The following is a 25,479-nucleotide window of genomic DNA, read 5'->3' as shown; positions in this document are numbered from 1 at the left end:
CAAGCCGGGGAAGCCGTTTGATTTGGAGGCAGAACTGTGTTGTCTGGCGGATCAGGACGTTACTTTCAGACGGACTGTCCTTAACTTTGGGAGATAAGACATTTGATTGATAGAATGCTCGGAGGCTGGAATGAGGGACATCACACCCAGGCAGCATCTGAAATCTCTCTCCTGTCACTAGAGAGCTCACTCTTCTGTTGCGCTGTCAAAGTGACGTTCACTCTAAGTATCCCACAATGCTGCAGAACAAGGAGGGGCCGGTCACTCACAGGCAGCCATGTAGCAGAGGAACAGAAAAATATGACAGAAAAACAGCAGATGACAGCAGAAAGCTACTGTGAGGTGTTGGGAATTGTAGTCTTAAAATGAGGCATACAAACGGAAACCATTCCGGAACACAGAGCTTGGAAAATGAAGGAAATACTGAATGGAAAAAAACAGAAACTTTTGCATCAAGTGTGAAGTCATTAAACCTCCAGCATCTTCCAGATTCTTGACGGGTGCAGCGCTGGTCACCCTGCACAGATGTAGAAACCCCAAAGATCACCCTGGTCACCCTGCACAGACGTAGAAACCACAAAGCTCACCCTGGTCACCCTGCACAGATGTAGAAACCCCAAAGATCACCCTGGTCACCCTGCACAGACGTAGAAACCCCAAAGATCACCCTGGTCACCCTGCACAGACGTAGAAACCCCAAAGATCACCCTGGTCACCCTGCACAGACGTAGAAACCCCAAAGATCACCCTGGTCACCCTGCACAGACGTAGAAACCCCAAAGATCACCCTGGTCACCCTGCACAGACGTAGAAACCCCAAAGATCACCCTGGTCACCCTGCACAGACGTAGAAACCCCAAAGATCACCCTGGTCACCCTGCACAGACGTAGAAACCCCAAAGCTCACCCTGGTCACCCTGCACAGACGTAGAAACCCCAAAGATCACCCTGGTCACCCTGCACAGATGTAGAAACCCCAAAGATCACCCTGGTCACCCTGCACAGATGTAGAAACCCCAAAGATCACCCTGGTCACCCTGCACAAACGCGCACTCAGAAAAACCCTAAAATCAACAATCTGCAGTTAAAGTTCTTGCTCTCAGAGGCTAATCTTAGCAAATGCTCATTTTAGCATGCTAGCATCCCATATTAAGATGATAGCATGCTAACATTTTCACCATCTTCGACATAGCAAGGTAGCATACAGTGGGAAGTCAGGAAACAGAATCAGCCAAATTCAAACAGAGGACGTTTGTTTCTTCCTCTGTGAATGTTGTCGTTGTTGTGGTACATTTTTCAGTAACTTTTTTCCAAGTTTTGCAAGTTGTTTTGTCTTCCCTTATTTCATCATAGAGCTGCAGTTATTTTTCATTATGGACAGAACAAAAGAGGATACTTAAAGAAGAGAGAGGGAGCAGAGAACAGGACGATGAAAGGGGAAGTGTCCTGCAGTCGTCTTCCCCGTGTTTCCCCTCCTTCTGCTTCCATGACCCATTTACTCCAGCGCTTTTAACTTCCTCTCCTCGGTTTCTCAGCTATTCAGAAGTCATCTTTCTTTTTTATTTCCTTGACTTCTTGTTGGTGTATGTTGCCAGGTTTTAATAAATGGTGGTTTAACATCCAGCCAATTAAATTTCATCCATTTATTATCTATGCCACTTATCTGTTAAGCGTCGCGGGGGGGTGGGGCGCTATCCCAGCTGACATTGGGTGAGAGACGGGTCACCAGTGCGTCACAGGGCCATCAGGAGCAATTTAGGGTTCAGTATCTTGCTCAAGGACACTTGGACATGGTCACCAGGGGAGGTGGGGATCGAACCAGCGACCCTACGCTACCTTTGAGCCATGCTGCCCCCCCCAATTACATTTAAGTATATCAATACAAACTCCATCTCCCACTTCCTTCTATTGGACAAACAGCTGGTTGCCACGGCTCAGTGAAACATAGTTTCTGTTTGATGGACTCTGTCCAACACACCTGGAGCTGATGGACTGCATTTGGCTTTCATTTATGCATCAAATGTCACGTCAAACAAATTCCCTCCAAAAATTCTTTTCAAGCTTCTTCCCAGTTTCCTTGCTAATCACTGCAGCGTTCCGTCACACACGCACTGCATTTCTCTGTTCCACAGTATGTCCAGATATTGCAACTGTAATGTAAGTTTTGTTTCCCAGCAGGTCTATCTGGTAGGATGTCCTGCAGAGGAAGAACCGGAGGCCAAGGAGAGCTGGAGGAGGCGGTGCAGACCTTGAACAGCAGATGTTTGTAAACATCTGTGATGCAGCACATTAATCTCGCCGTCGCTCCCAGACAAACCAAAAACACCAGCCCGACCAGCAGCTCCAAAAACTGGATTAGGATTTTATTGATAATTGAATTACATTTCTCTTTTATACATATTTCATAAATGATACAGGATTTTACATGTTCTTTTTTGCCAACATTACAGCATCATATGTCAACAGAAACAAAGACAAGAAAAACCAAATAAACAAGAGGTCAGAATGGAGTTCAAGATCATTTCAATTCGATATCCGGCTTCAATCTTAAAGCGTTTGAAACACATCATTTTCTAAGTGCACACAAACACACATTCAAAAGGAAATAATAATGCAATCTGGAGGAAAACAAAACAGGCGGGACGAGAACGAGAGATGTTCCACCGAGAAGCTAACAGAGTGAGCCCGGCAATTTCCTTTGGAGTCAGAAGCAGGACGTTAGTGACTGAGGTCAGAGGTCAAAAAGCCTCAGGTGGATGGAGGGTGGATTGTGGGTTTTAGATGCCAGCTGAGGCGGAGTGGTGGTAAACAAGGTGGAGGTGGGGCTGAGCTTTGATGGACAGCAGCTGGTTGGCTTGGATCAAGTCTGATTTGGCAGGTCAGATTCTAAAGAGCTCCGCCCACTGCCCTTTAGAACTAGGAATCTCTACAAACAACGTTCTTAAATTATCTCTTTGATAAATCATCTTTTTTTGTTATATCTTTTTACATAATTCCCCATGTAAACATACATTCATGCAACACCCTCTTATAATAAAGTTCCCTATATTTGATATATTTTGTTTTTTAAAACAAAAAAGGCAATAAACGGCGGATAGTGTGATAAAAAAGGAGGAGGTGACGATGGAAGGAAGCAAGAGGGGAAGAAATGGACAGCAGACGAGAGGACTCACCTGCCACAGAACATCTCCAAGGTCACGGCTTCACTCTGCGTGTGTGTGTGTGTGTGTGTGTGAGAGAGAGAGAGAGAGAGAGAGAGAGCAATGGTTGGGAACAAACAGCCGTGAGCGTGTGACGCGGACGAGGAGAGGACAGATCGTTACAGATTCATCACTGATTTCCAGATGAACTTTCTTACTAATCGATTTCCTAATGATCTTTGACCAAATTGCTACATTGTGTTTATTGTTTCAATCATGAATGTCCCAAAAGGCCCCATTTCCCTTGGAGATACACACCTACCCCCACCCACCCCCACCCACACACACACACACGCGTGCACACAAACAGAGAGGAACAAATCCTGCCTTGAGATCTGTACAGATGACTTTTGATTTTTATCTAAAATCATGCATTTTAATAAACAATCTGCAGGATCTCCTAGGCGGGGCCGTCCACAGCTGATGTGATGTCATCGCGTGCCCCCTCTGCAGAGGTCAGACCACAGCGTGAAAAGAAGAGACTTTAAATGGAGGCATCCAAAGAGCAGGCCACCCTGAACAGATGCTTATTCAGTTACTACCCTGAAAATGGACGACACAAACATATGGCTTCTATAACCTTAGAAAGAACCAATCAGGGGATGAGACGTCAGCTAGATGCGGCGAAGAAAAGTGTTTGATTTGAGTACAAAAATTGCGATAATGCTCCTACACATTCACAAATTTCTACTGAGGGCATACCACAGCATGCAGTCCTAGCCGCCCTGCCGTAGCGGGAGCAGGGGGGCGTCACAGCAGCAGTGGGAGGAGAAACGCCTCTGTCACTCAACACCGCGAGGCCGTTTCAATTGTGGCCTTTTGTTATTGGAACTTCAAGTTTTGAGAGTTAGAAAAACGCGAGTGCTGAAGTGCACGTTTCCCGCCGCTAAACTAATGTCCAGTTCATGGTCAATTAGGATTTTAACAGGAAAAAAAGGTAAAATACTCAAACCTTCCTCCTCCTCCTCCATAATAGCTTGAAAAGGAAATGCTGAGTCGTGAATGTTTAACTGCTGGTTGTCCACGAGTATGAAACCCTTCAAATGCTCACGTGACTTCAGCACGCTTCTCATCTTTGGTGGTGAACAGGAGCAACCTGGACGTCGTTACTGCGTTTGGAGTTAAAGATGAATGTTAATGTAGCAGGGGTGTGTGTGTGTGTGTGTGTGTGTGTGTGTGTGTGAGAGAGAGAGAGAGACGACGTGTGTGTTGACCCATCATGGCAGCAGATGGAGATGACAGTTGTTAGCGAGCTCCTCCCCCCACTGATAAAACTAGCCTCTGGTCATTGGTTTATTTGATTGTATACATTTCTATTTATATTTTTTCATAACAAATATACTATGGCTTTCAAAATAAAAAGTGCCAAAATAGTTTTTGGAATAAAAGAACACACAGTGATGTTGTTGTCGGTTGTCATACTTGCGCAGATCAGGCAGGATATCAACAGGAAGAGGAAACGAGGCGCGCCGCCTGTTGCCGTGTTTACATCCTGCGAGTCGAGACAGACTCCTGACAAAGGTCACGCTGGGAAGGACAGCTGTCAGTCACCTGGAGGAGGCGTGGCCCAGGGAGGGAGAGGCAGCGGAGTTTAGCCACAGGAAGACGAAGGTCTCTGATGATCAACCGTGGGCGAGGGCTTCCTTGTAAACTTTAACACGTGGGTTCGAGACTCTCCCCGGAGCCTCCATGTGTTCACAGTTTGACTGCTGGAAGAAGCAGGACTGCTGTTCACTGCTGTGTCGACCCGTGCGGGGGTCAGGGTCCCAGCGTACCTGCAACTCCTGCAAACACACACTCCCCAACGGCCGCCCCTCCACATGTCCTCTGTACCGGAGTGTCAAGAGGTGTGATAACTCCTGATTGCCCCCCCGAGAGCCCTGCAGGCTGCCCCGTCAGACACCCGACACATAACCATAGCGCCGAGTTTAATTCCATCACCACCGTCGTCCTTTCATCCTCCCCGCCGTGGTGCAGCTGGGAGAGTTTTCCAGATCCTGGAATTCTCATCATCCTTCTCTCTTTTTTTCATTTGCAATTCCAGCTGGAGTTATCAGTCAAGAAAGTAAAAAGAAAAAAAAACAGGAGAAAAAAAGGAAAAACTAACTCCCACAGTCGAGGGGGTGGGTGGGAGGAGGGATTGAGATCAGGGAGGAGAGAGGGGAAATGGATAGAGGGAGGGGACAGGAAGAAGCTGGGGGAGGGGGAGGGGGGGTTACTCTGCCCATCAATTTTTACCAGGAGTCAGCTGTTGAACTGGGAGCTGAAGCTGGAGAGGGTCCCGGAGACGCTTCAGGTCCAGCTCCACCTGGAGGGAGGGGGGACAAGAGCAGTGTGAGGATGACGCGTCGAGCAGGCGGGAACGATTGCAGCGACGTACGCACCTCAGCGATATCCTCCTTCAGCTTGTTGTACTTCTCGATGTCGAAGCGTGTCCTTTTCACACCCTTGTGGAAGAACAGAAGATACTGTCTGTCTCTGGCGTCGGGGTAAACGTACTCCTGCGGGTGAGAAGACACACACAGGGGCCAGGTCAGCTGACTCAGCACAGATCCACGGCCACGGCCACACAGTTCACACCAGGAACCCGCTGATCGGGCTGGGCTGCTGGTTCTGGATGTGTCCCGGAGGTTTGAGAAGCCAACTTTTGACAAATGTTGGGTCACAAGTAAAAGCTCCTGCAGGCTACCGTAGGTTCCCTCATAGGCCTCACGAGTCAGGCTCCCACCTCATGGCCAGATGGCACTGGACGCCATGCTGCAAAACTCTTTGTGCCGAAAACGTGAAGCCAAATGCGTCGGATCACAGGTGAAATGAGTCTTACCTGGCGTGTGAGCACGAAGTAGGCATACATGGCCATGGCGGTGCCGTACGTGATGAAGTAGGTGACGGGCTCCATGATGTCCCAGGAGTACTCCCACCAGGTCAGCCTGGCCAGGATGCCAAACTGGGTGGCCATGTATGCCATGCCCCCCCACAGCACCCAGGTGGTCCGACGCTCCGCCTTCTTACTCAACTCCTCCTTCACCTACACAGACAGACAGACAGACAGACAGACAGACAGACAGACACACACACACACACACACACACCAAGATATTAAAATGGTCTATTTCGTTTTAACTGTGAATGCTCACATTTGACTATGACATTAAATAAATAAATGATAAATTTATGAACAGCAAACATGTCAGATTTGTGTGGAGGAAGTCCGACCTTCTCTAGGGGGTGGAGTTGAGAGTTGAGGTCTTCCAGCCGTCCAATCAGCTCACGTTCTTTGCTGAGTTGGTGCTCCTCGATGCGCAGGGTGGTGTAGAGCTGCTGCACCAGAAACTTGACATCGTTCAGCCTTTCCGCCTCCTCATGGGGCAGCAGTTCTGAGGACACAAATGCTGGATGTAAAACTGTCTCCGACTACTACTTCCTGTTATGGTGCTGAGGGAGCGCCGCAGGCTCAGACGCAGGCCGGCTGCTCCTCACCTCTCCTCGGTGGCCGCACGAGGTGTGTGGTGTCATTGATGACCAGCTTGAAATCATCCAACAGCAGGATGTCGATGCCTGTGGAGGACGCCACCCTCGCTCCATCTGGAGAGAGAGGCCCTAAGATGGTTAACCACTCCCTGCCAGCACCCCTCACCTCTCCTGACAATCAGGCTTGTTTGCATCTGATCATCACTGGAGGAGAAAGCAGATGCTCACAGACAGAGTTGGAGAGTGTGTAAGGAAGTCAGAGGGGAGCGACGGCTGGCAGCAGGCAGGTTCAAATCTGAGGCTAACACTTCATCTACAACATCAAAATACAAGAGAGCACGCGCGCGCGTGTGTGTGTGTGTGTGTGTGTGTGTGCGTGTGAGTGCGTGAAAGAGTACCCATGGAGTAGATGGCTACCCGGTCGATGCCTCTGTCCTCAGCCTGGAGCTGTTGCAGGAAAACTCCCACGCAGTCACTGAGAGGCTTGAGAGTGAACTGACAGCGCTCTCGTCTGGACGGCAAGCTGACCGAGATCACCGGCAGCCCGTTCTGATACAGCACCGTCACCTCTGGGGGGGCAGAGAACCCAGTCAGACGCATAACTTACAATCTGTCTTTATTAATTCATTGACATCCATTAACTGAGGCAAGTTGGAGAGCCAGCAGGGGGCGATACAGCAGCACCACCACCTGTTGAAAGAGTTCAACCACAGAGCCAACAAACTACAAGCAGCAGCCCGGAAGAACCAATCCAGCCCCGACAGAGTCCATCCTGGAACCAGCAAGCAGCGTTCTGGTTCAGGGCTGGGCGGTTCATCGCTGGACTTTGGCTTCTATCAGTCTCCTAGACAAGATCATCAAGATCGTTCTTCCTTATTCACTTTGACTTGGAGGCTTTTGTTCTTTCTGCTGGTGTAAATGCAGAGAGGAGTTTCCTTCACAGATGCTGCTGAACATCTTTAGCCCCCCACCCCCCCTTCAGATGAAGTCTTATTTTTATAATGAGTTCATGAGTTCCACCAGTGACTAATTGATGAAAAAAAAGGATAATTTAAAATGATGAGGGCTGAAAAGAAATGAATAATAAATAATTGTCCAGTGTTTCCCAAGTCACTCCTGTTAAATTGTCTCAACATTCAGAGGCAATTGTGATTCTGACGCCTGCAGTGATCGAGCAGCCCTAATTTGGATCATTTTAGGAGGGGAATCATTGCCTTGAACTTACCGATGCATCTGAGACGGCCGCTACCACCAAACACACTGTCTACAACAGAGCGCATTCCAACAGTGTGTACATGCCAGGGTGCAGAAGTAGACACAGAGACACACTGACGGCCGTCGCTGCTGAAGACAGGCCACAATCACACAGGCGTCCAGGATCAACTTCTCACTGCGGCAAACTAAGAATGAAGCGACCCGCCTGCTGCCGATGGCCAACCAGCTGAGCCGCGGTTCTGGCCAGTACAACTCTGCTCTTAATGGTCTGTAATCGGTCCAGCTTTTAAGATGCTGAGTGGCCATTAATGATGGAGCAATGAATCAGTGCAGACGGTGGAGGGAATCCAAGCTGCATTGCTGCTGCACCAACCAACCTCCACCTCCTCCTGGGCCGCTGCAGTGAATCAGCAGATCTGTGTTTGGGCTCGCACCAAGAACTGAGGGCTCATCAGCTGGTGGGACAGGTGGCAGCAGCCGGCTGCAGAGCTCCAGAGCGTCTTCACTGCGAGATCTGGCTTTGCTCGCTCTCTCTCTCTCTCTCTCTCTCACTCTCCCACACCTGTCCTCCCATCATGACGCCCAGCTAAAGGTGAGTCCGAGTCCACCCTCCCGTCTGATGGAGCAGCGTTCTGCTCTCAGCCCCAGTTCATGCTGTCAGTCTGCAGTCACGTTCCTCCCTCACTCTGCTGCCCTGAGACGGATTCCAGGTCAAAGACGCCCGGCTGTTCACCCTCAATGAGCCTCTGCTGCCTTCTGATCAGAAGTCCTCTGGTGGGATTCCACACACCGCTGGAATAGTTTCGTTTTTAAATTTCTAACATTTGACCTCAGAGACGCTGCGGCTCATAAGATCAGAACCCAACAGCACCTGGAGGTGGTTGGGTAGCGTGTGAGGAGGAAGAGGAGGAGGAACTCACCATCTGAAGCGGAGGAGGAGCACAACATTCTCTGGCCGTGCCATGACGAAGACACGCTCCACACCTGCACACAAGGACACAACACAAACTTGAAACTTAGTAACAAGTAACGTGACACGACAAAAATCCACATGCTCGACACGTCTAATTGTTTAAAGTGAGTCTGAGTTGGTATTGGGCTTCGTCTGCATCAGGCTGAGAGCGGAGCCACGCCCAGGCAGCACATGAACACAGCGTTATAGAGTTGTCGTCTTGTTCTACTGCTGAGTTCCTGTGTAATAAAACACACGCACATTGACACACTCGACCTCTTACATCCTACAATAATTCAACAACATCCAGACACAGAAAACACCATTTGAAGGCAAACGCCACAGTGGGAGACACAGAGAGAAGGCAGCCAAATGCAGCCTGAATAACAACAACGCGGATCAGTGCGTCTGGAGGAGGGCGCGGGGAAGATGGAGGGAGGAGGAGAGCTCAGGGAAACCCTGGCTTTCGTTTCTGTTGCTGCGACAGAGGCGAGTCCACATGTACTGGTGCACATGTGAAACCACCGAGCCGGCGAAGCGTCCTGCAGAGCAGCGCCGGAGCCTGGTTGTTAAACATAAAACAGGCAGGCTCGCACTGCCTCAGACGCGGCCAAATGAGGATGAGACATCAGAAATCGAGCAAGCTGGAGTGCCGGCGGGCAGAAACTTTTCTGATTTATATTTCAGTTACACACACACACACACACACACACACACGAAAAAGATGCCTCAACTGCACCACAGCCTGAGCTGTTTCTCAGCTGACTCGTCCTGATTTTTAATAACTAGTAATATATCACGTCATGTCACAAACTGCTGGATTATTCAATAGACCTTCATTTTTGGAGCACCGGGGCATCTTGAAGCTGATGTGACTGCGTTGGAACTCCAGCCTGATTTCTTCACACTGTGTTGACCTGCAGTATCAAAGCTGCTCTCATGACTGCACCAACAATCACGGCCTGGATCTGTCAGAGGCGAGCACACGTAGGCGCCACAGACGACGCTCAGGCGCTGCACCTGAGACTCTTCCGCCCACACCCGCCGCCCCCTGAGAGCCGTACACACACCCTTCCGCGTTTAACTGGCAAGTAAAACAAAAAACCATTTTGAGGTTTTCCTCAGAACATTTCAATCAAATTAATGACAAACTCTGTGTGATACAAAATAAGTATTCATTCAAACTGATATTAGCTGAACTAGATAAACAAATCTGTGAACTAATATTTCCTGACTGTTCTGGTTGTCTCTCATATTTCCACTTTCCACTGTTGGTTCCGATGCTACAGGTCAAGTTCGCCACACGCCGTCTGTGTTAAAAACCTGCTACAGTTACAGACGTAACTTTTATATTTCTGAAATAAACTTAGAAGATCTGTTGGCAGGCTTCCAACACCAATCCTTCAAACTGTACTACTTAAGTGAGTATTTTTCAAAGCATTTTCAAGTTAAAATTTCAAGCTTTTGATAAACCCTTTCGTGAAAAATTGTTAAATTTTGTACCAAATCTGTGTAATAAATCATATTAACCCCGACAAACATGTGGGTCATAATAGCAGATGGAAGAAACTGAAATTGATGCCATTTCAAACTCTGTAGTAAGCACTTTGAAACCTTGAAGATTCCAGGTGAAATTCAAGTGTTTTCCAGGATCTCAGCACCTGTGGGAGGCCTGGATGAGCGTCTGACTAGGAGAGACTCAGCAGAGGGCCTCCCTGTAATCACTGAGGCTCAAACCAGCCCATCAGCTGATCAGCCGCTGACGATCAATGACCGAGCTGTCAATCACAGCGTCGTGTCGTCTGATCATATGGGGGAAGCTCTCAGTCGGACGGTCGCTGCCGAGTTGTTGACGTGAACACCGACCGTCAACTGCCACTTGAACTCCTCACCACTGCTGCCAGCGTGTCAACAGGAGCAGGATGAATAGAAACAAGGCTCTGGTGCTGCTCTATTCCTCATGTGTATGTGTATGTATGTGTGTGTGTGTGTGTGTGTGTGTGTGTGTGTTTGTTTGTGTGTGTGTGTGTTGAATGGGAATACTGATCAGTGTACCGTGGTAGCAGCCCAAACAGTGAGCAGGCTGCTGATCAGGTGACAGGCTGGTCTGGAGGAAGTGCTCAGTCTGCAGAGAGCGCTGCAGCACCAGCTCACCTACATCAGCTGTAGCCTGGAGGAAAGACTCAGCAGCATCACCCCTGAGGACAGGGTGGCAACTCTCTCTCTCTCTCTCTCTCTCTCGCTCTCTCTCTCTCTCTCTCTCTCACACACACACACACACACACGTGCGTGAACGTGCAAATGTGACGCTGAAGTGTGTGTACATCCATCTGTGGTGTGGCATGTACGTGTGAATGTGCCTCTTGTGTGTCTGCAGGTGGTGTGTGTGTGTGTGTGTGTGTGTCCACCCGTCTGTTCAGCCGCCTGTTTGTCAGTAGTTGCAGGGTGTCTGAGTGGACCCCCCCCCCCCGCTCCCCTGACACACAGCCACCGAAATGCTGCCTGAAATATTTAGCAGCGTAGCAGCAGAAGTCAATAGCACCGCAACCTTGGAATCAATGTCATAAGAGTGAGAGGGAGAGAGAGAAGGAAGGAATAGGGGGCATTGAGCGAAGATGGGAGGATGAGAAGAGAAGTATGGAGGTGTGGAGGGAAGAGGAGCGATGTGAGGATAAATGGAGGAGCAGCAGGGGAGCGATAGAGATAAATGAAGACTGGAGTAAAACGGTGCGAGTCACCAGTGCGCCTGCGCGTCCAACCATGTGCTGCATATACTGTAGGCTGCAGCAGACCACCCCCCACCACTGAAACGTGACTGTAGCGTGTGAGAGGAGATGGGCGCTAGAACGAGAGCAAAAGATGAAGGGAAGCAGAGGAAGGCAGGGAGGGAGCTGATGAGAGGCTGGGATGGAGGGAGGGGGTGGGACTGCTGATCACTGCAGTAAGGAATCCCTCGTCTGGAAAGGGGGGTTGCCCCTCGCCTTCGCTCACTCCTGATGAATCCTGATGTCTCGGTTTCATCTTCCTCAATTCTCATCTGCACTGCGTTTTAATTTTCGCTGCATTTCACCAAAGCTCCCGAGTGCATTAAAACAAGCTGGAAATCTACTCAGCAGTGTTGAGAGTCTAAGAACTGATAGCCTACTGAACGTGATACACTGTTAGCTGAGCGCGCACGCACACACATACACACACGCCTCACACTCATGGACCTGACATGAAGAATCAACATCTGACTATCATGGATAATCGCCCTGCTTCCCTTCGCTGGGCTGAATTCAGATAATGTGTGTGGAGACATTTGCAAGATTTATTTCCTCCTCCACTCGTCACACACGCACATTCATAAACTGTTAGCGGAGCTGCTTCCAGGGCGGATGCAAACTAAAGAATCCAAGTTATTTTTGTGCGAGTGACGAAGAAAACAGCGAGGCTTGGAAATGTGTGACATCTCAGTAAAACAGCCTTTGTGCTGCGCGTGTACGGCCGCCTCCGCTTGTTACTGCTGCATCTGAACCCAAAATGACACAGCAGTTTAAAAACCTCTTCTTCTTCTTCTTCCCCAGAACACATCCTTTTATCTGCAGACACACCTCAGGGAGAGTGGGAGCATTTCATAAAGCTGGTCTATGCTAGCGTGTTACAGACTCCAGCGCTGAAGAATGATGGCGCTGACATGAGTCTCATTTCATGGTGCCCTTCTGGGGCGCAGGCCCGGGTCATCTATCTGCACCGCGGCTGCGTCCTGCTAGCAGCTAATACACCGTCCTGGGTGGCGGCTGCAGACCTGATAACATGAGCAGTCACACAAAGTCACTTGTGATATAATTCATAGATGTGTGCTCTCACACACACACACACACACACACACAAACACACACACACAAACACACACACAGTTGACTTTGTGCATCTAAATTGTCTTATAACACAACAGCGGCTCTTTTTATTAGTGGTGGTTATAGAGTGTGTGATTTATAATCAAAGCATCAAAGTCCCAGCAGCCTCCATGTTTGATAAAGATTCGGCTCAAGGAGAGGTGTGGCGCTCCATCATGTGACCATGACAGAGCTGAGGGGTGGGGGTGGGTCAGCAGCAGCAGCGCATGGCACCCCTTGAGCACACGGCTAAATGGAGGATTTCCGTGTACTGAGGTTTGGAGGAGAGTCGCTGTGTGGTTGTGGAGAAGCTGATCAGCTGATCACTCGATTGTTCACCAACCCAGAGACCCGTCACTCCACCATCGAGTCAGATGGTCAAACCGGGACTGATGCAAGTTCATCAGAGAAAGAATGAAATGTCACCTTAACAACATCAACACCATCACTACCTCCACTGGATGTGTGTGTGTGTGTGTGTGTGTGTGTGTGTGTGTGTGTGTGTGTGTGTGTGTGTGTTAGTCCGCCTGTCAGCAGGACTGATGGTCACCAGCCATGGTGGAGGGGCAGACCCCGCGCTGGGGAAAAATCCATTACAGTTGACACGTTTGACAAAGGCCGGCATGTTTGATATTTGAAAGTAGAACAGGAAACTAGTAACTGGAGTCATGAGAGTCCAGCAGGCATCAGCAAGCTGAACTCAAGTTATAACGCCACCTGGTGGTTACAGGAAGTATGACTTGATTTAATTCACATCAATACACAAGCAACATTACACGCAACACGTGTGTTTGATAGCACCACACCACAGGGCAGCGTCAGTCTGCTCCTTCACGCAAAGCACCTGGTTTCACCTCCCTCTCTCTCTCTCCCTGCAGAAAACACACACACACACACACACACACACACACACACACACACACACACACACACACACACACACACTCCTAGGGTCTATCAATCAGAGGAACGGCTCTCTGAGTGTTCTCTAGTTTTAAACTTCAGTTCTTTCGGGGCCCATAATGACGACACATTCGTGGTTATGTAGACGTCGATCCGCTGGGCAGTCTGACTGCTCCAGGAGCGCGTCGATTAATTAGGAGGGAAATTCCTCAAAACACCGGCGACTTAGCAAGAAGTCAGGTGAAATCTGTGTAGCAGAAGTCCAGATATAGTCTCTCATAAGCGTCAGGTTCCCATAATTCCTCGCTTCAACATCTCTACCTGCCAGGTAATAGCGTTCAATCTCCTAACTCAAAGGTCACCCCGTCTCCGAGACCTCGCCCAGATCCAGAGAAGTGAAGAACACTCCCAGAACCATTGAGGAGGTTACATCAGAGGCTCCAACAGACGCGGAGCTGCCACGTTCCCACTAACACAGTAAAGTATCGCATCGGTGAAGGATCATGAAAACAGCAAAGCTAAAAAAAACAAAAGCGTAACCAGCAGGAGCGTCTCTGCTGCGACTCAGGATCACCACCTCCACTGAGCAGCTCGCCGTCTCACTGGAGCTGCTGTCTTTGTCTCTTTCTCATGACCGTTTTGTTGTTATTAATCATTCTGTCTGTAACATATCAGGAAAATATGCTAAAAAACATTTTCCCTCTCCCTCGTCATAAAGCTGGTCTATGGTCTACAGAAAAGTAGAAAACCCAACGTTCCATTCAGACGGTTTCCATCTCAGGAGCTGCAGATTTGGATGTTTTTGCCAGATAAACTTGTGATTAATCAGTTAGAAATGTTGTCAGTGACGGCGTTTCCTAGCTAACTAGCATGAAGGCTTGGCCTGAATCCTCTCACAATAGGGGGGGAGATTAATGGCGGGCTCGTGTCAGCTGGTGTGTCCGAGGCGTACGGCGGTGCTGCAGTAAAAGCGATTTTGTCCAGCTTTCTATCGCTCTGTCACCTCCTCCCTCCGTCCTGCTCCAGGCTGAGGTCCTCTTTTTACAGGCTTGAGAATTTAAAAATCACCGCCTCACAATCTGCTGCTCTCTCTCACACACACACACACACACACACACACACACACTTCGATAAGGCGGGCACTCGGCAGCTGCTACAGAAGAAAGTGGATTTGAGAACAGTGTGACAGTAATCACACTGTCTGTGTCAGCGCAGACAAACTTGTGTGAGGGAAGATGCTGCTTCTCCTCTCGGCTGTGTTCCTCGCCTGGTAAAAGCCTCTAACAGATAAGAAATCTCCAGTCAGATTCTTAAATGCCACAGAGTTAAGCTGCGCTCGCTCACACACGGAGAGAGAAAGCGTGACAGAGCACAGCGAGCAGCCAATCGGATGTCTCCACTGCAATGCAGAGTTGATAGTGAAAACAACCTTCCCCTGATTAGGCTCTTTCAAACATCAAACCTCTCACCAGATACAGCGCGCTATAAATAATTCCAGCTTAATTTTACATTCCATTTCAATAATTTGCCTTTCAGACCCTGGATACGCTCTGATTAATTAATGCCGGCTCATGGCCTGCATAATCTATCAGATACAATCTCAGCTGTAAATTAATCCCTTTCGATGACACGTGGGCGACTTTAGAAGTGCCACTTTGACCATTATACACCCAGCACCCGGGCAGCGCCACCCACCTCCCCGGCCCTCCCCGCGACCAGCAACACTGGAGCCTGATGCATTATTGAAGAGCAGTGCAGGCTTTCACGCCTCGGCGTAGCGGCGGCTCGGCCACCGCCACACGCAGCGCCAGGAGTTCCTCGGGTCACTTTTGAGATCGGAGGGGTGCAGACATGGGGATCCATCGGTGTTTGAACGTTTAACGTGAGTGTGTGTGGTGCCCTGTTTTCCTCCTTCAGCGTTCCCGCCCCAGACGGTTCTACGGCAGCTGCTCGTGGCCGTGTTCGTGTCGGTGCCGGTCACACGAGATGCCTGAGGGAGGAAGGTTGAGGCCTGCAGCTGCAGACACTAAACCAAAGCCCCCCCCCCCCCCCCCGAGTGGCGCTGGAATCCCATGTTCATGATCATGAACCATTTAAGTTTGAACGACACAACTCTACATGTTTTAGTCGCAATAACTTGTATTCGTACTGCGATTCCACAACACGACAGCTCTTCGCCGAAGATCAGTCTGAGATGATCAGAGCCCGGAGAACACAAACGTACTGGAACACGAGATGTCAGCGCCTCTGGCCCACAGGCCGTCTTTGGGCAGCCCTGATCCGGACCACACATGAAAGCCATGCATCCATATCCAGGCATGTGTGTACATACATACACACACACACACACACACACACACACACACACACACACACACACACACACACACACACACACACACACACACACACACACACACACACACACACACACCAGTGATCCCACCAGCCTGCAGAATCTTAACTGCTGCTGGAGAAGAGCAGCTCCAATCGGGGGGGCGCTAGTTGGCAGCGTTGCTCCTCTGCTGCTGCATTGAGGGTTTTCATGTGAAATCATGGCGGCTGAAATGGAGCTGATTATTTTGGAGGCGGAGCCGATACGGCAGAACACCAGATGGTGTGGACGGGAAGAAGTGTGGCGCTACGGGAGGTTCACGCAGGATCAGCTGGTGCTGCCGGGCCAGGTGGCTGAAGTAGAAAGACAGAGGAAGTCCAGGAGCTCCAGGTCGCTGTGTGTGACCTAATTCCTTCAAGTGAGGCCATCACTCGTCACATCGTGTCACTGTATATAGACAGTCATCATCGGGTTACCGTGGTTACTGGTCTCCAACTAAATGTCTGAAAAGATTTCATTAGCACAACAGTATAATGAGTGACCTTTGACCTCTCAATGACGGCCGTCAACATGATGAACAATCAGGTGAGTTATCAGCTGAATAGGATGGGTCAGCCCCGCCCACCACCATGCGTCTCTCCTGGGTTGTGGCCCAGGTCCTCCCTAGATTCTCATGACCCTGGATTAACCCCCACTGGCTGTCTGGGATTGGTTGATTGACAAAAGAAGGCTTGAATATTGATCCAACAGCTGATGTGTGACCTGGCTCCTGGGCTTGAAGGTGCTGTAAGTGAGCAGAGGGTTTGTGGTGCCTTTTCCTGCTGAAGCTGCTGTGGGGGGGGTTGTGTGTGTGTGTGTGTGTGTGTGTGTGTGTGTGTGTGTGTGTGTGTGTGTGTGTGTGTGTGTGTGGTGGTTAGTCGGGAAAAAAACAACTTTTAAAGAGGTGTAAAATGCTGCTCAGGACTCCTGTGGCACAAACGTTCCCTTTAGGATTTCAGAGTCCATGGCGACCGTTATTAAAACCCACACTGAATAAAATATTGCAGTCAAAGTGCAGACGTCACCAGTGGCTCGTCGTCACCAGTGGCTCATCACCAGTGGCTCGTCACCAGTGGCTCGTCACCAGTGGCTCATCACCAGTGGCTCTCTCGCCTGGATTGCTGAAGGGCTCAAGATGCCCCACTTTTCTCTCCGCTGCTCCGGCTCTCGCCCTGCCCTCGTAGTCTGACGCCCCCCACAGTTGTGCTTCTGCAAGAAAACTCACACAGAAACTTCGGACCTCCATCACGCTGAAGATTCCATTTAATGCTCCAAGAAACAACTTCCACGCTAGCTAGCAAGCTAGCTGGCAGAATCCTACATATTTTTAACGGCAGGTTTTAATGAAGAGTTGAACTGTGTAATTAGGCAGACGGGCCTGGCTCCTGGTTCTAACATATCAAGTGAACAGGGACGTTCTTTCATGCTGACCCACTGGCGGTGGAGGAAGCTTCATTCACCAGTCAAGACCAGTGGCGGCTGCTGGTCTTTCAAGGAGGGGAAGCTCATTTTTCCGGCCTACATCATAAACGTGTTTGTTTATTTATTGTAAATTCTACCCTTCGTTCCTTTTCAAGAAAATGATCTGTGACCTTGTCGTACCAACCAGGCGTCCTTTCCAGGGACTCGGAAAAGTCTCCAGATCAGTTCAGAACAATGGAATGAGAAACTTGGAAAATGATCCGGTGGATGTTTATTCTTCAAGATTGCTGATTCGCTCATGTAGCTGTCAATCAAAAAAGGATTCCGCCTCCGACAGCTCATCCAATCACCATGCAGAAGCCGAGCGTCCAGGCCAGCCCACTGCCCCATAGACCCCAGAGATGTTGAGCGTCCGATGGGCGGGACAAAGCCCAGCATTTATCCAATGACCGTCTAGTTTCGCTGCAGTGGAACAACCCTCTCTACGCTTCCCCATTGAAGTCAGTAGAAGCTGAGCGTCCGACTGTGTGAAGCGCCGTGGCGCTGCGGGGATGAATGAGAAGGAGGTTGCGTCGGTTACCTGTGATAAGGAGCTGATTCTGAACAAAAGATGAAGGCTTTGTAGCGCGTATTTAGTCAATGAATGTACACACAGCATATTTCGCCTTTTTTTTTTTTTTTGGGTGACATTTTAGGGGAGGCTGAGCTTCCCTTGCAGTCTTAGAGCAGTCGCCACTGGTCAAGACCTGCTGTGTTTGTGAGGATGCAAGACTCTCCTCTTTGAAACGGGACACAAAAAGCACATTTTTCCCTGTGTTCTGACATTTCATGTACCAAGATTTGCGTTTGCTCCGCTGGATCCTTTCAATACTCATTTATAAATGTTGTGAATTATCTTTGTTAAAGTTTTAAGAACTGCTGGTTCCCGTCTTACTCTGAAGTCTTGACTGTTTGGGGAACGAGTATAAAAGGTACAAAGCTTTTCACTGGGCTTGCTCAGGCTAATTAAATGTCAGTTAAGACCAAACATGCAGCGAGAGTCACCTGTCTGAAAATGTCATATTAAAAGTTACAAGGCAGTAGGAGAGTAGGAGTTTTTACTTTCTGGCTTTGTGGTGAAATGAGGTGAAATTTGTAGCTTTGTTTGGTTTATAAAACCAAGCAGCAGCGATGTGAAATGAAACCGAGCAACACACGGCAACCTTTTATTGCTGTCTCTTTCCTAGAAAACGCAGAATCCAAGTCTTAAACGAACAAGAAGAAGATAGTACGACTTCTGTGCTTTGGAGGAACCACTCGACATGTGAAGTAATTAGGGTAATACTACAGCTGTGAGTGGAACTGGTCCTAAACCAGCCAGCCTGCTGATACTCTACCAATTATATGACTGGGAGCTGTGGGAGAGCGCTCAAGTGACATCCAGGCCGGAGCACAGGATCTCTGTGACTCCTCCCGGGGCAGCAGCTGCTATTTCTGGAGCGGAGGCTGGGAATTCTGTAACAAGCACATGAAAGCAGTAGCTTCCTCTAGAAATGTCCGGAATAACAACGCGAGATGGTACACCCCGCTCATGTCGAGACCCGTGGCCGTGCAGGGCCGTGGAGAGGCTAGGAATGTGACTCGGCCCCCTGCTGGCTGTGTCAGCAGGTCTGTGGGAGCTGAAGTCCACATGGGCACATGGCATGTAGACCCACTGAAGCAAGAACTGCTCGGATGAACACCAGGCTGATGCCGCTCAACACAAAAACACCAAACAAAAACTGACTCGTACAGCGTAGCAACACACAATCGCCCTCATTCATTCCTCTGACAGCAGCTTTCATCTGTGGGCTCTACAGTTTTATGATGATGGCGCTGCTGCAGCAGCAGAACATGCCAGACAAAATGCTACAGTTGTCCCAGGCGGCCATGGAACCTAAAGTGGTTGTTGGTAATTTCTCCACATTATCCCAATCACTATCATTAGCCTGGGGAGGGTGTGGACCCCCACATGCCTCCCCCACCAGTGCCCAGCTGCTGCTTTGACCTGACAGCAAGACGCTTGAGTGGGAGGGAGGCTGAGAATACGGCTGGCTGAGGATCCGCCAGGACTCGCAGCTTGGTGTCGGGGGTGTGTGATGATGAATAATCCCTCAATTCACCTGCAGCACAACTCTAATTTAAGATGAATCAAAGAAAGAAAAGCTCAACATGTTTTCCTCTCAGGGAACTCAGACGTCAAACGCAGTCCTGTTGCTGTGCGTTTGCTGAAGTTAAATGAAAATGTGTGAACTTGTGTTACTGACTGACAGCAACTGAACAACAGGCCTACAGATGGAAGCTAACAAGCTTGCTTTATTTAACTTTATGTAACTTGGATTTTCCCACTAATGATCAAAATGCCTCAGAGTGACTGAGATTTCCTAGCGTGAAAGCGCTTAGCTCGCTAGCTACGGTAGCAGACCCACGAGCCCTGCACGTAACCGCTAGCGTATCGTAGGGTTAATAAAATCACACGGTGTTTACAGCTTTTAGGATTGATAACTTCACTGTTAATATTTGTTTATTTTACTCTATGTATGTAAATAATGACACAACTGTAGAAATTTGGTAAATGGATGTGTATGTTTGTGCGTAGACATCAATAACTAGATATTATTGATAGGTGTTAAGTGGCAAGCAGGACTAAGGAAGCAATCAGGGATGAGTGGAGAAGAAGCACAAATAAAAGAGATCGTTCATTGACAAGTTCTTTTGAAATCAAATATTTCAGTCAAAGACAAAAAGATCTGAGGCTGTCGGTGAGGAGCTACCAAGGGTCGTGTTTCCTGTCTTCAAGAGAAAAGTTCCTATGTGGTAGTCATGAATCGGTGAGTAGAAACATGCTGAAAGGTCAGAGTTCAGGAGGCGAGTACACGACTCTCCCATGTCATAAACAAACATTCCATCCCAGGGCAGCATTAAACCAACTCCGCCGCCGCCACCCCTCTGGCATCAGCTCCTCAATAATGAGAGAAAGTCGACCGGCTGATTCATTTTTGTTACTAAATCGATCAAATCTGCAGCCCATTCACAAACCGAGAGCCTCAAATGTCCACAGGCGGTAAGAGGAGCAGCCCGGCAGCAGAGCCGTCAGTCCGGCTGACTGCAGGGGCCGGGCTCATCTCTTGAAGGGTCCTCGGCGGTGTCTCATAGCCTGCAGCAGATGCGGCGATGATCGCCAACGGTGAAGGTCGGTCTGAATCAGCGTGGGCTGGCCTCCGTGGATGATGACCACTATTGAAGAAGCTGCCTGCCCTCTCATCTCGCCTCCACCTCTTCCTCTCATCTCTGCCCTTCCATCTGCCCTAAATAACATCCTGACCTAAAATCAAAGTGAGGAGCTCATCAGTCTCCATAACACTCACAACAAAACCGCCGTCCTGTATCGCTCCGTCCTGGCGCGTCTATTCACGGTATCTTAATCCTCATCATCGGCACGCACGTTGTGCTGCTCTCCTTCTCCGTTCTGTCCTCTTAGGATTTGAGTCTCTGTGCATCTCAAAGGCTTCCTTCAAATCACCCCCCCCCCCCCTTTGGTATTGTTCCTCCATAACGTCCCCACCATCACCACCCTGGATTCAGACGAGGGCACCTGCATCTCCCTCTCACGCTGCCCCCCCCTCCTCCCGCTGCGCCTCCTCTTCCTCCTGTTGATGCTCCATAAAAACAACTTAATCATGCGCCTCAAAGCTAAACGTCTTCCTTTTTGTGTACCAGATGGTAATAATGTGTATGTTAAGTTAATCTCTAAGGGCTCCTGTGACAACAAATTACAGCTTCAGCAGCCTCGGTGTGATTACTGGCTTTCTACGAGCGCTGCCCCACGGCATCACCTCTGGCGTGCTGCCAGACACATGGCAGCCTCGGTCGGCGCTGCAAGACTGAACCGATCAGCTGCGCCACGCACGCAGCACTTCAGTCACCACGGTTTGGAACTTCCTGTATCACGCTTGCGTCATGATGACAACGATGTGTGGGATGAGATGATGATGCATGATGTCACGCCGCTCTGCACAATCAGAAAAGATCAAGGAAATGCTTTTCCGCTGACTCAGTGTTTTTGTGGGCCGTCCTACATTCCTCCACTGAGCAGGAATGTGGTTATGATGTAATTAAAGCAGTAATGTGGTCAGGGCTCATAGACGAGCCTGGTTTCGGGATGCCAGGGAATTCTTGTCTTAGGAGTGGGCTGTTTGAGCAAGTTTTTCCAAAGAAATTCGGGGAAAATAAAGTCTGATTCAGCGGCGAGTGGAACCCACGATCCACTCTCGTGCTGAGTGGATTGGACCACCGTGTAAAAACTTGCTGAAGCAAAGCTCTACAGCTGAGAACAAGACAGCAGAATCAAAATCAAGATGTTTGGGACTCACTTTTGATACGTCATCCCTCGTGTTAAAATCCTCAGTGAGGATCAAATATCCACCAACTGGTGTGAATACTGGAGGGCAGACCAAGAACCACTCATCAGCCCTGTTGAGGACATTTTTAAAATCGGTGGAAGTTTATAGTGTGAAGACCATCGGGAGGAAAAGAAAACCGGTTTTCTTCTTGAAAATCTTCCTATTGATCTTGTGATCAATCACAGAAATTCGCTCAGAGAGAAGTTTGTGTTTTCCTGACGGTGAGTCGACGCTCCCTCTTGATGGAGTTACTCCTCACTCTTTATGGTGCAATCAAAGAAAACAGATTTGCTTCTAAAAAACTGACTTCAGAGTAAAACTACCAAGACTGCAAGTCAAACAGTTCAGTTTCCGGGTCTAAAAGAACCGGGGCTTTGTCTCACATCAGTGGGAACACGCCAGGCTCGCTCACGAGCGACCAAACATTTTGGATTTGCAAATTAACAATTTTGAATTCAAAAGAAAAACATTTTTCAAATGCAAACTTATTTAGGTTTTAGTTGCACGTTTGGTGGTAAAAAAGAGACAAAGAGTAATTTTGTGTCTCTTGTTGTGGCAGTTACATGGATGATGCCCCCCCCCCCCCCCACCCCCCAGGCTCTGGTAACTCTCCAGCAGCAGCATCACCTCTGCTGTGAACATGTAAACACACAAACGCAGCTGATCAATAATCTGACTTGACATGCTTGCGAGAACTGTGAGCTTTCCTGAGCCGTCACATTTTGCTGATCTGTGTGTGTGCGTGTGTGTGCGTGTGTGTGAGTGTGTGTGTGCCATGATGGAATAATCAATTTCACTTGAAGGCAGCAAAGTCAATGAAGTAAGACGTCACCACCTGCGCCCTGAAATCCTGCCCCAGCACACAGACATGGCGCCGCTTCCCCACGTCGGCCTGATGAGCTGATAAAGGCCACTTGAGGTGTGACATCAGTCTTAATCACTCTGGTTTATGTTGCCACTGGATTATAAAACAGGGCTGAACCCACACACACACACACACACAAACAGATAACCCATCTGTTACCAGCAGCTGCCACGTTGTAAACAACAGATACATTAACATACATCGATCGCATAGATGGAGCTCTGACAGTCAATTTTATTTATTTCTCTTCAGCTTTTCCTTACGACTGTGAGAAATAAAGAAAGTAAAAATGTCTGCAAGTACAGATTTAGCTGCCGGCTCCCTGGAGACGGACTGTACGGAACAATAGGGACAGACCTTCAGCCCAAGCAGGCAAGAACCATCAATCTTTTTACTACTTTATCAGCAGACATTATTAGCCGTGGCTCTGAGCCTCTGAGGTGAGCTGCACCCACACACACACACACACACACACACACACACTCTTCCTGTGTTTATTTTACACACACCCTGACTGACAGTGAGGATTTAGACAGTCACAAAGAGACGGCTGCAGGTTTAACTGTAATCTAATTCAGTCCAAGAACATTGAAGCTGGTCGTTGACCCTCTTCAGGCTGACCGCTGCATGATGTCACACGCAGTTTTGGGATACTTTGGCGTTTTAGCCGCCACCATCTTAGCTCACTGCAACCATATTTGATTGAGGCAGTGGAGCAAAGGGCGGACAGGCAGCTACGCCCTAAAACACACCCTGTTTTATTGTTTGTTTCAAGATCCGAGCTGGTGGTCCCAGGCACCGTTGAGCCTCCTCACATTCCATCAGTGAGGCATTCAGGGTAGCAGGTGAGAATCAGTGAAACACCAAGCGCACAAGACAAGGAGGTGTAATCTGACCACGTTTGTGAAATTGATTACCAGGGAAAAAAAGGCAGAGGATTCGTTCTTGTGTTAACAGTCGGAATATTATACCATTTATAAGCGTGCTAAAAATCCCAGCCATGAACTTGTTTAACGTGAAACTCCATTGTTGTTATCATCCATGAGAAGCGGGTTGTCAATTATTAGTACTCTCAGAAAATAATTCACATCATGCATCCCCAACTGACTAATTAGAAAACGTTCACTGAGATAATTATCGAGGCGTTGTGGAATTTACTCATAGATTTTGACTATGAGACGTCTCTCTGCGAGGTCTCCCCATGAGGAGGAATGCTGCCTTCGTACTCCTCCGTCCTGTTTATGGTCTCTGGAGGAGAGACTTGACTTATGAAGATGTGTTTTAGAGCAAAAGGGTAAGTGAGCAATAATCTAATGGCCATTTAAGTCTCTTTCAAGGGTGTCGCTAAGACAACAGCCAGGATCCGTGAAGGGCGGAGCTTTACATGGGTCTGGACAGAGGACAAACCACAATTGTTGAGGTGTGTGAAGACGATGGTCTCCATGGTGATATTATACATCTAAATATGAGCATTGCCTGAGAAAACTTTATGACTTTGAAAAATCCCTTTTGGACCGTCACTGGCTGAGAGAGGAGCGAGAGCTTTGCCTCCTCATGCAGTTTATGGTCAAACCATGCGATGGGTGGAACGGAACAAACCAACTGACTTGATGCCATAAAAGGAGAGGAAGAACAGTGACGGAGATGCAGAGCAAAGACGCCTGATGGGAACTCAGGCTTCAGGGAGAGGCGTCTGCTTCTTCTCCGTGAGAAGTTCAATGTGTCATTCAAATTGCCACAACTTCTTTTTATGGCTCTCTTAAGAACACACCTTCCTCCCGGAGCGGCTGAGCAGAGTTCAGTGACGGTCTGTGTCCCAGCTCCTCTCACCGCCGGGCCCAGAGAGCAGGAGCACTCGTGTTCTACACCCCCAACGAGACCACCCACAGAGTCGCCCAACAGAGATTTCTGTAACTGATCAATGTCTTCCAGGAGAGCGCAACAGCCGCTGGGCTGAGCACCGACGGGCGTGGAGAGAACATGAGTCAGCGCAGTGTGATTGCTCAAGAGTTCCTCTCAACCTGCCCTTCCCTTTCCTGACTTATTGCAATCCTGAAATCCTTTCTATTACTTTTCTTCTCTTCTCATTTTATCAATCATTACCCATTCATTTATTTATTCTTAGTACACATGAACCCCCTCTGACCCAAAGTTCTCAGGACTTGAGCCCAGGTACTGAAAGTCCGGTTCAGTTCGCTCTTGTCTGTGTTTCACCTGCGTGTCTCGACTAACTCGTCTGCTGACTAATTCCAAGTGAATGCACCACTAGCTAGTGACGCCTGAGCCCAGCGCTGGTGTTGTTCTACTCCACCACGACTCCGTCTTGCAGCAACAAGAACTGCAGTTGCCCCGCTGATTTCTTTTAAATATGGCGCCTGAGAGAACCGACTGAAGCAACCAGAAACGTTCTGCTGGAATCAAGAGCCCTCGATGGTTCCTCAGAGTCCTTCGGAGCGTTCTACATCCTGAGGTGGGACTTTCTCTGGGTAAAATATTGCCCCCAAATCTAGAGATCCCACAGGCCTGAAGCAGCTGTGGAGAACCAGGACAGAAGCAACGAGTTTCCTCGTCTGTGAGATTTCACTCTTGGCGTGACATGTGACAACTTCTCCACGTTGCCATGACTCCCATCTGGAAGAAGCTAAGGCGCAGATGGGAGGAGAGGTCGATGCATGAGTGGTGATGCTGCATATGGATGTGTGTGTGTGTGTGTGTGTGTGTGTGTGTGTGTGTGTGTGTTATGTGTGTGTGACCCAGCAGACCTCGCGGGAAGTTGCG

The 25,479-nt window shown here is 49.0% G+C and overlaps 1 protein-coding gene and 1 long non-coding RNA gene across 2 annotated transcripts in view; one reads left to right on the top strand and one right to left on the bottom strand.

The window, feature by feature from the left end:
* Positions 1-2,347: 2,347 nt before the first annotated feature.
* The window catches only part of mcu (mitochondrial calcium uniporter), a 52,629-nt gene continuing 29,497 nt past the window's right edge, over positions 2,348-25,479 (bottom strand). The window contains exons 3-9 of the mRNA XM_086181118.1: positions 8,807-8,870; positions 7,070-7,240; positions 6,681-6,785; positions 6,417-6,577; positions 6,025-6,228; positions 5,585-5,701; positions 2,348-5,508 (exon numbers count right to left, since the gene is read on the bottom strand). Coding sequence (XP_086037244.1) covers positions 5,428-5,508; positions 5,585-5,701; positions 6,025-6,228; positions 6,417-6,577; positions 6,681-6,785; positions 7,070-7,240; positions 8,807-8,870 — 903 coding nt within the window. The 3' untranslated portion in view covers positions 2,348-5,427. The remainder of the gene's footprint in view (positions 5,509-5,584; positions 5,702-6,024; positions 6,229-6,416; positions 6,578-6,680; positions 6,786-7,069; positions 7,241-8,806; positions 8,871-25,479) is intronic.
* Positions 22,627-23,541, top strand: LOC147247960 (uncharacterized). The gene is made up of 3 exons (XR_015109453.1): positions 22,627-22,755; positions 22,954-23,073; positions 23,477-23,541. It is a non-coding gene; the product is annotated as an uncharacterized LOC147247960 (long non-coding RNA).

The sequence above is a fragment of the Aulostomus chinensis genome, chromosome 16, assembly GCF_037954235.1.
Source record: "Aulostomus chinensis isolate RoL2024-O1b breed Wild chromosome 16, RoL_Achi_v1.0, whole genome shotgun sequence".
In the NCBI taxonomy this organism is placed as follows: Eukaryota; Metazoa; Chordata; class Actinopteri; order Syngnathiformes; family Aulostomidae; genus Aulostomus; species Aulostomus chinensis.
This window is presented reverse-complemented; position numbering and strand designations above follow the sequence as displayed.